Here is a 14912-nt window from a genome sequence, read left to right as displayed (position 1 = left end):
AAATTCTTTTGTTAGAGCTATATTGTCTAAAATTGAATGATAAAAATTAATATTGAATCACATAAATATTTGTGAATGGTGGAATCGTTAGCCATAATACTCTCAATCATTTTGACATCATCTTTGTTTATTTTTTTTATTTAGTATTTAAAATTAAGTATAAAAATAAAAAAATCTTCACAAGTCTTAATGAACCTTTTTCCACAACTATTAAATTTTTATTAATTAATTACAATCTTAGCAAACTTATTAGAACGATATGAATTAAAGTAAATCAAAAAGAAGCAGGATAAGCTCTAAGGATATTGAATAACCCTGCCTTTGTGGCAACGTTTCCTTGGGTTAAAAAGCGGCACGATTCAAACTTATAGTAATCATCCAGAACCTTAAGTTAAGCTAACAAATTAACCAATACTTAAAAGCTATTTTGAACGACTTTCCTACAAGCTCGTTACCATATCTGTATCTTTCTAGTCCATTTTGAGGCTTAGGTTCACATTTGGTAATGTTTTCCTAAAGCGGGAAAGAAGGAAACGATGATGATATCAGAGTACTTATCTTGTATAGACAGTCTTTGCCCTTTACTAGAAATTAAAATCGTTTTCACAGCCTCAACATATATACATACAAAGGCGACTAGAAAACCCACTGACTGGGATTTATGGGTAGTTAGAATCTTACTTCCCTTTCCAGACGGTGGATGAACCGCTGAAGCCAAATCGGACCACCAACTCCTATGTCAGTATGTGAACCCGAGGGGTCGAGACAATATCGTAATTATCGTCCTTCCATGTGCAGTTTTATATCTAATACCTTTCCTTAGGGTTTAATAAATGAAAAATAATTTCCAAAAATAAAAGAAAATTTTCAAAATTAAAACCCTAATACAATTTCTAAAAATAGAAAAATATTTAATAAAAATAAATTTTTTTCCTTTTTTTTCCCGCTAAGTTTTCAATCGATCACCAAAGTCTTTGGCTCAACTTTGCAAAACTTGTAGAAAATATATAAATAACCAAAAACGTAAAATAAAACAAAAGAATAAAATCTAAAATAAATAAAACTACTACGAAAAATAAAAGATAAACCTAAAAACAAATCTAAAAACAAGTTTGCGTCGACGACGCCAAAAATTGATATAGTTGTAAAAGTGGTAAATACGATGTTCGTTACTCAGACTTATGAAGATTGACTTTTAGAATTCTAAACCTAAAAATAACAAATTTAAAGAAAAGTTGATTTTAAGATTGTCGGGAGGACTGGAACTAAAGATTCCACTGAAAAACAATATTTAGAGATTTAATTTATAATTGATGGTGTAACTCTAGCATTCAAATTGATCTCAATCATTGCCTTGATAATTATATTTTCATATTTTTAATCGTAATATTAAGAATGGAGCACGAAAATTCCCTAGACCAAGCATCTGGTTGATAGACACATTTTTGTGTCTGATTCAACTCATTTCTCATTTTTTTAGTTCTCATTTTGTTTTTATTATGTTGTTTTTATGTGTGTATAAGTGTTTTTGGAGAATAAACTCTTGTGGAAAAAGTTTCTCGAGAAGTGATATATGTTCCCCGGAAGAAATTACTAAAGGCACCCTAGGAAATATGCTAAAGGCACCCCCAAGGGCAAGTGCTAAAAGGACCCAGTTTTGGATAAGCGACACTCTAGTGCTAAAGGAACCCTAAATCCAGATCAGGGACACTCCACCTTCTTCACGGGATTATATATTTGTTTTTGGCGAGAAAATAAAGTTTGAAAAACACATTCAAAAACGGGAGTTTCAGGGAAAATTTGGCGTGAGATTTACTTAAAGTTTTGGCTGGATTTGGGTACGTATCATCATGTTACACTAAAACAGGGTTGATAAGATGTTTGGAATCGGAAAAAAAAAAGTTTGTTGCACACGGTAAAGACACAAAGATATCATGGTGTCTGAGTTATGTGGTAGTCTTTTGTTATTTAAGATCATCCTGACCTTTCCGACGAGGGTTGAACCTCATAATCATATTTTTTTACGTCCAGAATAAGGTCATGTGTCGTATACTCATGCAAATATACGCTTATTAGGTTTTCCCGACTCTTATGTGATTTTGGTGGCACGCGTACAAAGTTTTCCATTGTTAATGGTATACACTAATACCATATATGTCTTGAAAAAACACTTAAACTGGATAGCTATATCGAATGAAATAAATGCGATTGGCGTTCAAACAATTTTACAGCGTCGATCTTTGTATTCTACCGTAATATGTTTATCAATTATATATAGTATCCTATTGAATTGAACATCATAAATGAAAATCTAAAATTAAATGTGGTATAATCCAAATTAGATTTTTGTTCACATTTTTTAGTTGTATAATACAGATATAAGTTCCAACCTCCAATCAGTCCATCAACATCCACAATATTCCCGAAATCTCAAAGTTTCACCTTATAACTCGATTTGCTTTCAATTCATTTTCAGATATATTTTTCCAGATTTATAATTTCAATGGAGGGGGAATCTAGTCTCAAATATGATAAAACTTCAACAAGAAAGCGTACTAGAGTTGAGGGTGAAAATGCAGATACCAATAGCGCTAAGAGAAAGATACAAAACAATAATGTTGTGCTTGGTTTACCAGACACAGATGGTAAGGAAAGTTCTAAATGCATAGCTAAACAAGGAGAACAAGGTTGGTATACAGATATAGAAATATTCCAGAAGCCATTAACACCAAGCGATTTAGGCGCACGTAATAGGTTTTGTATTCCAAAAAAGAATGCACTACAAGAATTTCCTCTCGTAAATCACGAGGAAAATAAAGAAAGGGTAGATGTTATCCAAATGGAATTCTTGGATGGCCGATCGTCAAAGAAATTATTGAAGTTCGAATATTGTTATCAGAAGACAAGTAAAATTTTTGTTTTATCTACAGGATGGAAAAATTTCGTAAAAAATAAAGGCTTACGGAAAGACGATATTGTTATATTTTGGAAAAGGTATGATATCGTCGATTTCAACACTGAGCCTAAAATATCTTTCATAATTGAAGTTGTACGACATTGCATGAAAGACGATACTCGTATAAAAGAAGCAAAAGGTAAGAAGAATGTTAGTGAAAACAAGGGAAGGAAGAAGAGAAGCAATTCCATAAGATTGTTCGGCGCTGAAATTTAAATAAGCGAATAATTATTTTAAATTGGAACTGTTGAATAAACAGTTAAATCATGTTTTTATTGTTATTTTAGTTGGATTTTCATGTAATTTGAGTTTTACTTTTTTGCCGAAAGGGATCTGTTATGTGGGTACTTCTTTGCTTTTGATTTCAGAGAAGTATTTTCACATTTCGAGATGTAGACACTTTACTTCTAGTTGGTATATCCTTTTCGTTCGCTGACCTTTTGTGTGGATATTAGAAGTAGAAGTGCTTTTGTTTGTCCTGAAATAAAAGTACGAAGCGCAACCAATTTGCTTCACAAAAAACTGACTTTCTTGCTTCTACAAGACTTTTTCTTTATCTTATAAGGACAAGAACTATGGTGCAGGGCATCCCTTCCCTATCCCTTGAATAAAAGGAAAGGATATGGGTCTGAAGGCAGCCTCACCATGGTGCCCTTTTATCTCTTCCCTACATGAGTTTCCATGTGAATAGTGCCAAACGGAAACTCAGTTTCCGTTTTTCTTTTCTCATTTTTTTTTTCCATTGGAATATATTTGTTTATGTAAAGAAAGATAATTAAGAGTTCAAAAAAGGATATATAATAGGTAAAAAAAGAATTTTAGTATAAAAAAGAGTGAAAAAGGAAAGTTTTAGGGTAAAACTAAAAAAAACAAAAACGCATACTTAGTTTGATTTTTATTAGAGGGAGAGAAAAAACGGATCCGAGGAGTGCAAAAATCGTATTTGACTCGATAGTCACAACCGGTTTTGTATATTTGTATAATCGGTCAAAATTATCCTCACTGTGTACATACAATTTTTAAAAACACTTTCTTGTTTCCAAACGGTTTAACCATGAATAATACACCAAAACTTGAACTTCCATTAATGGCGACGACTTTTATCTTGCCATTGTTTCGCCATTCTAATCTAAAGACGATTTGCAAAAATAAATCTTAAAGATGATTTGTGTAATCAATCCGTAAGTGTCGAAGAAACCCTTAGCAATAAATAGGGAAATGGTGAGTATCACAGCTAATTGCAGGATCGTGTAAGATATTTTTTAAATTTGAGATTCTCTCATCTGCAACATAATCGAAACAAAACCTTCACTTGGGCAAATGCCAGACTTGCTGTAACAATTTATACTACAAATAGTTCCAATCATACTAGGAAAAACATAATTATAAATCATCATTCATTATAATAAAACAACATCAATATGAATAATCGGAAATCACTACTTGGCGGTGCCTGATGCCTTCTATAAAGGGTCAGAGTACTTATGTTTTGATATTTTTAAGTAAGATATTTGTGAGTGGTAGAGAAGGTTATGAATTGGCGATGCAGTTTATGCTTTTTAGTTAGTAGGAAATATCATATGGTCTTAGGAATAATATATTAGAGAGAGTCTAGTCCAGTTGACTGAGTCAACTGTCTGTTTGGTCCTTTTTGGTAAAATATATTATAGTTTGGTCCTAAAAATTATGATTTGGTCCTAGGATGACATCATGGATGATGTAATTTTCAAATGGTAGTGGCAGAAATACCCTTTTAATGGGGACCATATATATACTCATTATTAGGAGAGAAGAAAATAATTTTCAGATTTATTTTCTCTCACCTCCTTTTTTTTTTCTAGATCTACTTCTTCTTCTTCTTCTTTTTTTCTTATTTTTTCTTCTGCTACTGTTTACGATGGTGTGTTAAGATGATGATGAAACGATGAAGATTTGTATGTTTTTTCTTTGTGTTTGTTGTTGTTTGCTGTTAAAGATGGTGGAGATGATGAAGACGATTTTTTAGTGAATTTTTCTTGATTTTTTTGTCTCTGCTGCTGATGATGATGAAGAAGAAGATGAAGATGATGAAGACGACGATGATTTTTCGTTTTTTAGTCATTTTTTCCTGAAGCTGCTTTTGAAGATGATGAAAAAGATGAAGATCTGTTATTGTTGCTGCTGTCAAAGAAGATGAAGATTGAAACGAAGATGATAAAGAAGATTTTCGATGTTGCTGCTGCTGTTGAATGACGAAGAATTTATTTCTACTGTTGTTGAAGAAGACGAAGATGATGCTGCTGCAGTTCATTCCATAAATGAAATCTGTTTTTGTAGGTTTTTATATGGAGTTCATTTCTGGAATGAAGTCTGTTTTTTTTTAGGTTTTTATATGGAGTTCATTTATGGAATGAACTTTGTTTTTTAGGTTTTTATATGGAGTTAATTTCTATAATGAACTATTTTTTTTTAGGTTTTTATATGGAGTTCATTTCTAGAATGAAGTCTGATTTGTATAGGTTTTTATATGGAGTTCATTTCTGGAATGGAGAGTCTGATTTGTATAGGTTTTATAAGGAGTTCATTCTTGGAATGAAGTCTGATTTGTATAGGTTTTATATGGAGTTCATTTCTGGAATGAAGTATGTTTTTTAGGTTTTTATATGGAGTTCATTTCTGGAATGAAGTCTGATTTGTATAGGTTTTTATCAAGAGTTCATTTCTGGAATGAAGTCTGTTTTATAGTATATAATGAAGTGTACAGTTTTCATTAGACAGAATGAACTCGTACAAAAAAATAAGTTGAAATTAACACGGAAGGGTACTTTGGTCAATTTAATATTTTAAAATAATTATGGACCAAACAGCAAAGGCGTTTTCCCAAAGGACCAAACAGACATGGGACCACCTAAAAAAGGACCAAACGATATTTTTCCCTTTCAGTTAATGGCAGGGAGGATTAGGGTTTAGGGATGCAGTTTAATTCTTCTTTTGGTGTTGAATGGATGAGCATATTGTGTGGTCATTAAGGGTATCTCTGTCCGATTCATAAAAGTATATATAAATCGACCTAATCACCGAGTCAACTACGATTTTTGCACTTCTTGAATCCGTTTTTGCTCTCCCTCTAACAAAAATCCTTAGTTTCGGTGTAAAAAATCACGGATACCGAGTATCCGTAAAGTAACGTTTCACATGGAAACTGAGTTTCCGTGTGATTTCCCTTTCTTACAAGGCAGATCAGATCTGATCCACTTTGCTAAGTAAGGAAGGAATATCCCTATTCAAATAGAGATATGAGAGACTATAGTGGTTGAGTTTTAAACTTTTACCTACATTTGAGGGATAGGATAGAGAAATGAGACACCATAGCACTTGGCCTAAGTAATTCTAAATTGTGTACTAAAACCAACTTGTGAGACAATCTCATAATAGTTTTAAAATAAAGAAAAAAGAAAATTGTTTTATTTTTAATTTCCAATAGGATTGACTTCGAGTTGTTGGGGTTTGGGCAAATTCCCATTGCTTTTCTGCCTTCTAAAAACTACTTTTATTCGTGACTGCCGCGTGTAACATACAGAAGCATCGATGCAATTTTAATTACCTACAAGTAAAAGTATAGAATCACTTTTAACACAGTGAGAAGAAGAGAAACTCAATAAGAAGAAAACCAGTTCACATTTCCATTTCCTCGCGCCAAAGCCCCCTCTCCTTCAGAGTTTCGATTTTCATTTTCTGATAATTATTTAGTAATAACAAATATGTAATTCATTTCTAATAAATCATTATCAAATGTACAAAAAGAAAATCCTCTCTGGGGTTGATTTGATTTAGGAATCGAGGGTTCTTGAAAAAAATAATTAGGGTTTTGTGGGTTCTTGTTTTAAGAGATGGACAAGAGAAAACTGGGTGTTCCTTTAGTTTGTCATGGACATTCACGTCCTGTTGTGGATTTGTTCTATAGTCCAGTGACTCCAGATGGTTTCTTTCTCATTAGTGCAAGCAAAGGTATGTTTTCGCTTTTTAGGGTTTTTCTGATAATTGATTTCAATGTGCGGTTTTTGATTTTTTTTGTTTTTGTTTTGCAGATTCTAGTCCTATGCTGAGAAATGGAGAGACTGGTGATTGGATTGGAACCTTTGAAGGTCATAAAGGTGCAGTTTGGAGTTGTTGTTTGGATACAAATGCTTTACGAGCTGCGTCCGGTTCGGCTGATTTCACTGCGTAAGTTATTGTTCTATGTGTTTAGTGTTAGATTGAGTAATCAACTATGACAAAAGAAAGGAAAGATTGAAAGACTAGTGATGTAATGTAAGCATGTGCAGTGTATGTTTTCTGTGCGACACACTGTGCCTACTAGTCTTTGTTTAGGGGAGGATGTTTTAGGGATTTGAACTTTTGATGCTATCTATCTTATGCGATTCTTCTGTTTTTGCCAGGAGAATATGGGATGCTTTGACTGGTGATGAGCTGCATTCTTTTGAACACAAGCATATTGTTCGGGCATGTGCCTTCTCTGAGGTACTCATTATTTTCTTTTCCTCTTCGTATTATTATGCTACAGTTTTTGAAGGCTTAGTTATATCGGTGGTTGTTTAGAATTCACTGCAACCACTTGTTTTTATCTGTGTTCTTCTCGTTGCACTGTAGAAAAAGATCGATTGAGGTTTGGCTGTGTTTTGTTTCTTCACATACTAAATATGGTTTAGCTATCGATCCCAGAAGAACCTTAAATTTCACTCTAGTAATTAGCATCAGTGCATATTTTCTCTGATGTAATTTTCCACCCATTAATTGCTTCTGTTCACACCAGTTGTTATAAGCATCAATGCATATGTCTTATATCAGTGGTTGTTTAAATTTTACCGCATCCACCTCCTTTCATCTGTGTTCTTCTAGTTACACTGTAGAACAAGTATCCGTTGAAAATTTTGGATTTGGCTGTGTTTCGTTTGATATGGTTAAAGCTAAACCTTTCTATTTATGCTGCAAGAGTCTTTTCTTACACACCAGTATTGATCATCAATGCATATTTCCTCTAACGTAGTTTTTCATTCATCAAGACATCAACACGAACAAAAATTATGGGATATGTCTGTCTTTGGTGCGAAGTTGCACGACTATTATTTAGCCAGTATCACAAGTATACAAGGTCTCATTTGTGTATGTATTCTATCTGCTGCTACTAGTTATGCATATCAAAATTTTATTGGATTAGCTTTGGGGAATTCTTCGAGAGTCTTTATCTAACATAACCTTGAATGCACTTGGCTAACTCTGAGAGCTAATAGATATGTGCAAAATCATAAAATCGTCAACAGAAACTGAGCGTCTCCGTAATATCTTACATACTAATTTCCAAGTTTGTCATTGTCGATTCAGAATACACACCGTCTTTTGACCGGAGGAATCGAGAAAGTGCTTCGTATTTTCGATTTGAATCGTCCAGATGCAACTCCAAGAGAAGTCGACAAGTCTCCTGGTTCAATTAGAACTGCACAATGGCTTCATAGTGATCAAACAATATTGAGTTCATGCACTGATATTGGGGGCGTGAGGTATGTTAATTTCGCCCATTATGGGGAACTCTTTACATGTCTGGAGAAATAGAAGTGGAATCACTTCGTGACTGATTATGGTTTAGCCCCTCTCAGTATATGTCAACATGACTTTTCTATTTTTATCTTACGTGTACCAGATTGTGGGATGTTAGAAGCGGGAAGATTGTTCAAACTCTTGAAACCAAGTCATCTGTCACTAGTGCTGAAGTGAGCCAGGATGGTCGTTACATCACAACTGCTGATGGTTCTAGTGTGAAGTTTTGGGATGCAAACCAGTAAGTCCTTAATCCTATTGCTATTACTCATTCTTCCCTTGAGATAATCAATCATCAGCATGACATGTATACAATTATATCTTGGTTCCTAGTTTTGGATTGGTGAGGAGCTTCGACATGCCATGTGTTGTGGAATCGGCTTCTTTGGAACCCAAACTTGGTAACAAGTTCATTGCTGGGGGAGGAGACATGTGGATTCGATTGTTTGATTTCCATACTGGTGAAGAGATTGGTAAGTGTTTTCTGTCTATTAAGCTGTGAGGTGTTGCATATGTGTCGTCGTGATGAGTTACCAATTATGTATTTTCACGCAGCTTGCAATAAAGGACATCACGGACCTGTACACTGTGTTCGTTTCTCACCTGGAGGGGAGTCTTATGCATCGGGATCTGAAGATGGTACCATCAGAATTTGGCAGACAACGTATCACGAAGACAATGATTCTTCTTCAACTAATGGGTTGATCACAGGCAACGGAAAAGTGAAGGTGACGGTAGACGAGGTATCTCGCAAGATCGAGGGTTTCCACGTTTCAAAAGAGAGAACTGCAACTGAAGAGAAGGAAGAAGTTGTTAATACTGCTACTACCGTGGCATGACCCTTAACCAAGTCTTACAGTTCTTGGGAATTTCATCAGTCTTTTTGTTTTTAAGTATGAATTCGGTGAGTTACTGACGTGGATAATAGTTTAATGCATGCAAGTCTGGTATTCATTTTGTTGTTATGACATGACACTTTATAATGTTTTGATTGAATAGCTTTAGAGGCTCATGGGCTCGTGGTGATAATAGAAGGACGCCCACAACATGGGCTCGTGGTCCCTATGTTGGTTATCTCTTCAAATAGTCATTAGGGTTTTAAAGCTAAGAAATAAACCAAGATCATCTTTTCATGGAGAAGCTTCCCACAGATATCATAGGATACATACTTTCTTGCTTACCGATTGAATCCACCTTACAGAGCAAACGAGTATTATGTAGAACATGGAGAAATCTCATCGGTAAGAATAAAACCGGTTTCTTATTTGCATATACAAACGTTAACAATAATCTTCTGCCATCTGAATCAGGATTAGAAGTAGGGCTCTACTATGGAGATGAACATAAAGTAAATCTCGATCAACTTGCAAAGTTAGACCGTGTAAAATATGCTATTCTATTCTCGTCGTCACATGGTTGGTTCATGCAATGGTTTGGTATGTCTTCGCTCACATGACAGTCATGAATGCTTTTTCAAATTGTATTTGCAATCCAGTAACAGGAGAACATGCGGATACGATGTATTTGGATTTGGGTAAGGTTGTCAGATGCTGTTACAGGTGGTTAAATGATGTGCGACGTGGTGATGTGGAAGTAGGCTCTCAAAATGGGTGGAGAAGAAAATGAAACATCCTATACGAATTCTATTCGCCAGGCCTATTTGCTAATGGAACAACTCACTGGATTGAACGTCGAGCACAAGAGGTGTATAAGATTGTCGCCTATGATCTGGCGGATGAGAAGTTCAAGTACGTCTCATCACCACCTTTTGATTCTTTTCAGCAGTATTACAATGCTAGTCTCAAGTTGTTACTATAGAGGACATGATAACGAAATCCTAGATATATGGGCATTTCAAAAAAGGATAACGGATACAAGAATACAGCAACCCAAAGTGACAACGGAAGAGTACTACGACCACAATTGGAGATGGAGTAAGGAGTTTAGTATGGGATGGCATCCACACATGTCCTGTTACAAGCCATTCGCAATTACAAAGAGCAGTGAAGTTCTATTATGGCATGAACATAATAAACTACAACTAAGCCTTTGGGACGGCGAGGGTACAGGTTTTGCATACCTTCAAGCAATTCCTCACATGAATACCCTAGTTTCGCTAAAAGACCTAGGAGAGAATGCTGCAGTGATAATGTGACTTTGGATATGAGAGTTTCGGAGAGTAAAAGGAAGAAGTACTAGAAAAGCGGCTTTTGATAATTAGTATCAGTTAATGTCTTTATTGTCTTGTGTTCTTGAAGTGACAGTGACTTCTTATATATCTTTCTTGGAATGCTTATATTTTTCATAACAAATTTTATTAGCCTTCAGCAGGGATCACCTGTAATTTGTAGTTATAAGGATTGGCAAGTGCCAATGTGCTAATTTTTTCTGAAGAGAAGAGGTTAATTCAAATTGTTCGTATTGATCGATAAGATTAATGCCTGATTAACATAGCGGCCAACATTCCACGGTTTTCTCTACTCTAAACCATTTACAAGAAACTGCCTTCCAAAAAGCTGGTGTATGTATTTGACATCGACACAGATTGTTCAGAAGAAGTGCAGAAGGACTGTTGTAATCAACCACTGATCAAACCTACTATTTGCCATTCAGTTTTCAGTTCCAACTCATTTGCCTCTCATTGCCTTATTAAAGGCTTTCAGGAAAGCAGCATGCTTTTTACCATCACAATGTTGTTTGTAAGCTGATCCATCCGAGCATGGGACCGAGCAAATGTCACACCACACTGGCCCTGAATCTTTCTTATCATTACAGATAGTTAAATGCTTCAACTCTTCTACTTCTACTTTGCTCTTGTGCTTCCTTCCTTGACAATGTTGCTTGAAATTGAATACACTTGTACATGGGACTTGGCATACCTTGCACCATATGTTGACTGTTTCTGGTACATAAGACTGTTGCTCTGGTTGTGGTGATGAACATGTGAAGTTTTCAGGAGTTTTGCGCTTCATACCCACCAAAGATGATGATCCCTAGAATACAAATGAAAAGAGATGCAAGTATTATGTACCGAACAAGTGAAGCAATACTACATGATTACGAACCAGAAATTCAAACAAACCTGGATTGGGGTAGAGGGTTCCTGAAACTGCAGATGAGTCGCTTCCCTTTTGGTAACAGGACTCTCGTGTTCAAGCTTTTGTTGCTTGTTAGATACAAGGTCTATCAGCATACCTAACAAAAAAAAAAAAAAAGTTTGAGAAAGTGGACATGATGGCATGATGCAACAGCGCTTATGATATCATTAAAAAGGAGAAATTAGACAGAAAGGAAAATGATCTGTATACCAGAACATGCTTCATACTGCGAATAGACTTTTTGTTGACTCTCTTCAGGTACAACTTTAGAAGGTACCACCTATACAATGTAACAAACCAAATTAGTGGCGAGAGAGAACAAAGGATAGAACAAATGCCATGTTTCATATCACTTTTACAAAGAATTCTATAAAGCAGAAGACCGTACAACGGACACATAGTTAAGGAAGGCAGCTAATGTCACCTGGTCAGGCACAATGATTTTTCTAGAATCATAGTCAGAAGGCTTCTGCAAATTCTGTATTCTCTTTTGGTACTCTGCTTCTCTTTGTAGTGCAATCTCCACGGACATGACGTTCCCTGATCTCATCCTCTCGTTATCCATTTGAACCATATAGAATTGTTTGCTTTAACTGCCTCAAGTAAGAGCTCTCTCTTGACAGACTTGCGACCTAACAAGCAAAACAGTTTGAACAATAAGCAAATAACTTCTGAAGCTGTAGTGCTTTCTATTTAGTAAATGAACCACTTTTCAACAGGGCAATTGTATTCCGAGCTATATGTAGATAAATAATATGATAAACGCCACTTAAATTATCATACATATGCAAGATCTATCGACTTTCATTCAAAATATTGCATTGATTTCCAAAAAAAACATGCCTGTTCAATCAGAACAAACAACCTTTTACCCGGATAGAGAAGCCAGGTTGATCCGACCCAACATTACAGATTCGAATCCTTTACACCCTCATTAGATTTGATAATACACACGGAGTATCTGTCTGGCATAATTGATAATGCAGGAGACGGGCATAAGTAAAGTTTGTCGTCTAATGTTGGTTAATTTAGTGGCATTCATAAGGTAAGATGTGACCCAATCTGCCTTACAATGAATGAGGGACGACCGAGTCACCAGTGAGGTCTACCTAATTAATGCCTTCCCTAGTCTAAACAAAGACTCCCTACAAAGCCGCCTCAAAATAACAAAAGGTCCTTTGAGAAATGGCAGCTCAATGAAGCTGAAGCCACACAGGTTTCGTCTCTCCATTATCTACTTTCATACCCCATTCTCATCTAATTTCTAACTCTTAACTCTATTTGTTTCCTCCTCCTACAACAAATCTATGACAATGTACTTACTTATTCTCCTGCCAGCAAACCCATTATCTAAGTTACGGCTATCAGGTTCTAAAAACATCCCCAAACCTAAAATTACTTTCAGAATAAAGTCTATAACGTTCATATGGATCAACCCCATTTACCCAAGTTTCTCAGATGACATCTTTCACTGTCAATTTTCAAGAAATTGATGTTTCAAATACCAAAAGTGTAGCACCATTGGACGACATGGGTACATATACCCTAACCTAACTCTGTACCGTTTACTCATGTTTAGTGGAATCAAAATCTAGAAGAAGTAGTTCAAAGGAACGAACAAACAACCATTAAAAAACAAGGAAAAGAAAGAGTAGAGTACCTTTGATCTGATAAAAAGAAAGCAGCGCCTTTGCTGATCCAGTAGAGAGTCTAGAGACAGAACAGAAGTGAAGTAAAGTGAATAGTGGAGGATTCTCTTTTTAATTTCCCCTTTTTACTGAAATCGATGGACTAGAAAAGAAGAATCGTCTACACACTACACTTGACACAGGACTCGATCCGCTGATCTCCTATTTGAGAGTTAGGCTTCTGATCAATTGGGCTAATCCCTAATGATTGCAGTGGTACTATACCAGTCTCGAGATTCCTTCGACAATTTTTCTCCCAAGTCAAAATCATTAACTATCTGGGTGTATTAAGTAAAAATGCTATGGTAAGGAAGAAATAATGCGGTGGAAATAAACTTATGCTTTCACCTATGTTCTGTAAGGCCCGGTTCCCATGGACCCATGCCCTAGGAACTGATGACTAATGCTAGGAATTGGTCTGGGGACCTTGGTTATGATATTTCTTTGGTAGATCTCGTGGTTGAAGTGGTCTGACCCCTCATATCTGTCAGTTCTATCTGGTCCGCCATTGTGAAGTTAAAAAAGAGCTACTACGTTGGGTGGGTCAGGAGCTGGAGAATGTGCAGATCTTGCAGATGATGGGCAAGAAAGAACTTGTCAGTTTGCCCCTTTTGCACCCATTATGTGCATGGTAAAGTGTCATACATAACTGCCTAAGTTTCAGACATGTCACTTGGCTAGACGGATGGAGTATACATCAAGCGGTAAAGTCTCGACCGCTCGGTAGAGTCTTGACCGCTCGGTAGAGATTATACCGCATGTTCAAATCTACACAATCAATGATGTAGCGACTTGATCAATCGGTTTACTATATGTCGTCCAGTTGTACTTCATCCAATGGATACAAATTCATCAACCTAGGAATACACAACTTCAATCTCATTTGAACTCGCACCTTCTCTACACTTCTCAATCTCTAACTAATATTTTTTATAATGTAACACAAAAATCCACAGACTGGCCAAAGTTATAAAATTCCGGTGCAAGATTTACTGTACAAGATGAATGCATTTGCAGGAATTATGTTTTGTTTACACAAGATAGTTACATCCAACAACAAGGTAACAAGATATGGGAAAACATATTTCATAAATCTCATGAAGAAACTATGAACATCAATAATCTTGATCCAAATGGATTGTCAGGTCACTTCGTTACAATCAATAAGGAAGTAGCCTTATATGTTGTTGCTATAATGCATCCGTTCATGCCCGAGTGAGCGGTGATATCGATTTTGATGTGGAACGAAAGTGTAGAAATGATTGACTCCATGAACATGGGAAAAAAATCTCATTTGAAAGTTATTATCATATCTTAAAAGTGATGTCCAAATATATTCCATCCTTATTATCAAATATGCAACATTTATTTGAAAGATTGGCATCCTTTTCTTCTCCATCAACACCAAGTTCACAACCATTTCAAATGTTAGAGCATCTTTCGGTCAAACTCACAAATTTTGGTATGTCAAGCTTGTTCTCAAATTTAGTAGACCAAAATTATATCTTGATTTATAGTCTATTAAATTCAGTCTCAGACTAGGAATAAAGCAAGGTAGATGAGTATCGTAATTCACTAATCAACCTTGAATATTGA

The 14912-nt window shown here is 35.6% G+C and overlaps 3 protein-coding genes across 4 annotated transcripts; 2 read left to right on the top strand and 1 right to left on the bottom strand.

Annotated features, from left to right (window-relative positions):
• Positions 1-2503: 2503 nt before the first annotated feature.
• Positions 2504-3172, top strand: LOC113359203 (AP2/ERF and B3 domain-containing transcription factor At1g51120-like). Its single transcript, XM_026602876.1, has one exon. It carries the CDS (start codon positions 2504-2506, stop codon positions 3170-3172), a length of 669 nt encoding a protein of 222 aa, XP_026458661.1.
• Positions 3173-6615: 3443 nt separating this feature from the next.
• On the top strand, positions 6616-9667 carry LOC113355658 (serine-threonine kinase receptor-associated protein-like). 2 transcript variants are annotated; one of them, XR_003362512.1, is made up of 8 exons: positions 6616-6943; positions 7024-7159; positions 7375-7456; positions 8318-8493; positions 8634-8771; positions 8864-9003; positions 9086-9434; positions 9530-9667. XR_003362512.1 is itself a non-coding variant. In XM_026598572.1 (7 exons), the coding sequence occupies exons 1-7, from the start codon at positions 6826-6828 to the stop codon at positions 9367-9369; spliced, it is 1074 nt and encodes a 357-aa protein (XP_026454357.1). In that variant the 5' UTR covers positions 6616-6825; the 3' UTR covers positions 9370-9663. The 2 variants fall into 2 exon arrangements, 1 of the variants encoding a protein (XP_026454357.1); XM_026598572.1 differs by having other exon boundaries at positions 9086-9663.
• Positions 9668-10936: 1269 nt separating this feature from the next.
• LOC113355659 (zinc finger RNA-binding protein-like) lies at positions 10937-13487 on the bottom strand. The gene is made up of 5 exons (XM_026598573.1): positions 13289-13487; positions 12053-12260; positions 11839-11908; positions 11613-11725; positions 10937-11523 (listed from the first exon to the last, which is right to left on the bottom strand). The coding sequence occupies exons 2-5, from the start codon at positions 12200-12202 to the stop codon at positions 11158-11160; spliced, it is 699 nt and encodes a 232-aa protein (XP_026454358.1). The 5' UTR covers positions 12203-12260; positions 13289-13487; the 3' UTR covers positions 10937-11157.
• Between the last annotated feature and the right edge of the window lie 1425 nt (positions 13488-14912).

The sequence above is a fragment of the Papaver somniferum genome, chromosome 3, assembly GCF_003573695.1.
Source record: "Papaver somniferum cultivar HN1 chromosome 3, ASM357369v1, whole genome shotgun sequence".
Taxonomy (NCBI): Eukaryota; Viridiplantae; Streptophyta; class Magnoliopsida; order Ranunculales; family Papaveraceae; genus Papaver; species Papaver somniferum.
This window is presented reverse-complemented; position numbering and strand designations above follow the sequence as displayed.

Bases quoted from the DNA above. Each gene is read 5' to 3' on its own strand.
- LOC113359203 (XM_026602876.1), top strand. From the start codon at position 2,504: ATGGAGGGGGAATCTAGTCTCAAATATGATAAAACTTCAACAAGAAAG.
- LOC113355659 (XM_026598573.1), bottom strand. From the start codon at position 12,202: ATGGTTCAAATGGATAACGAGAGGATGAGATCAGGGAACGTCATGTCC. The intron at 11,726-11,838 runs GTATACAGATCA...TTTTTTTGTTAG, and splicing joins GCAGTATGAAGCATGTTCTG to GTATGCTGATAGACCTTGTA. The intron at 11,524-11,612 runs GTTTGTTTGAAT...TTTGTATTCTAG, and splicing joins AACCCTCTACCCCAATCCAG to GGATCATCATCTTTGGTGGG.
- LOC113355658 (XM_026598572.1), top strand. From the start codon at position 6,826: ATGGACAAGAGAAAACTGGGTGTTCCTTTAGTTTGTCATGGACATTCA. The intron at 6,944-7,023 runs GTATGTTTTCGC...TTTGTTTTGCAG, and splicing joins TCTCATTAGTGCAAGCAAAG to ATTCTAGTCCTATGCTGAGA. The intron at 8,494-8,633 runs GTATGTTAATTT...TACGTGTACCAG, and splicing joins ACTGATATTGGGGGCGTGAG to ATTGTGGGATGTTAGAAGCG.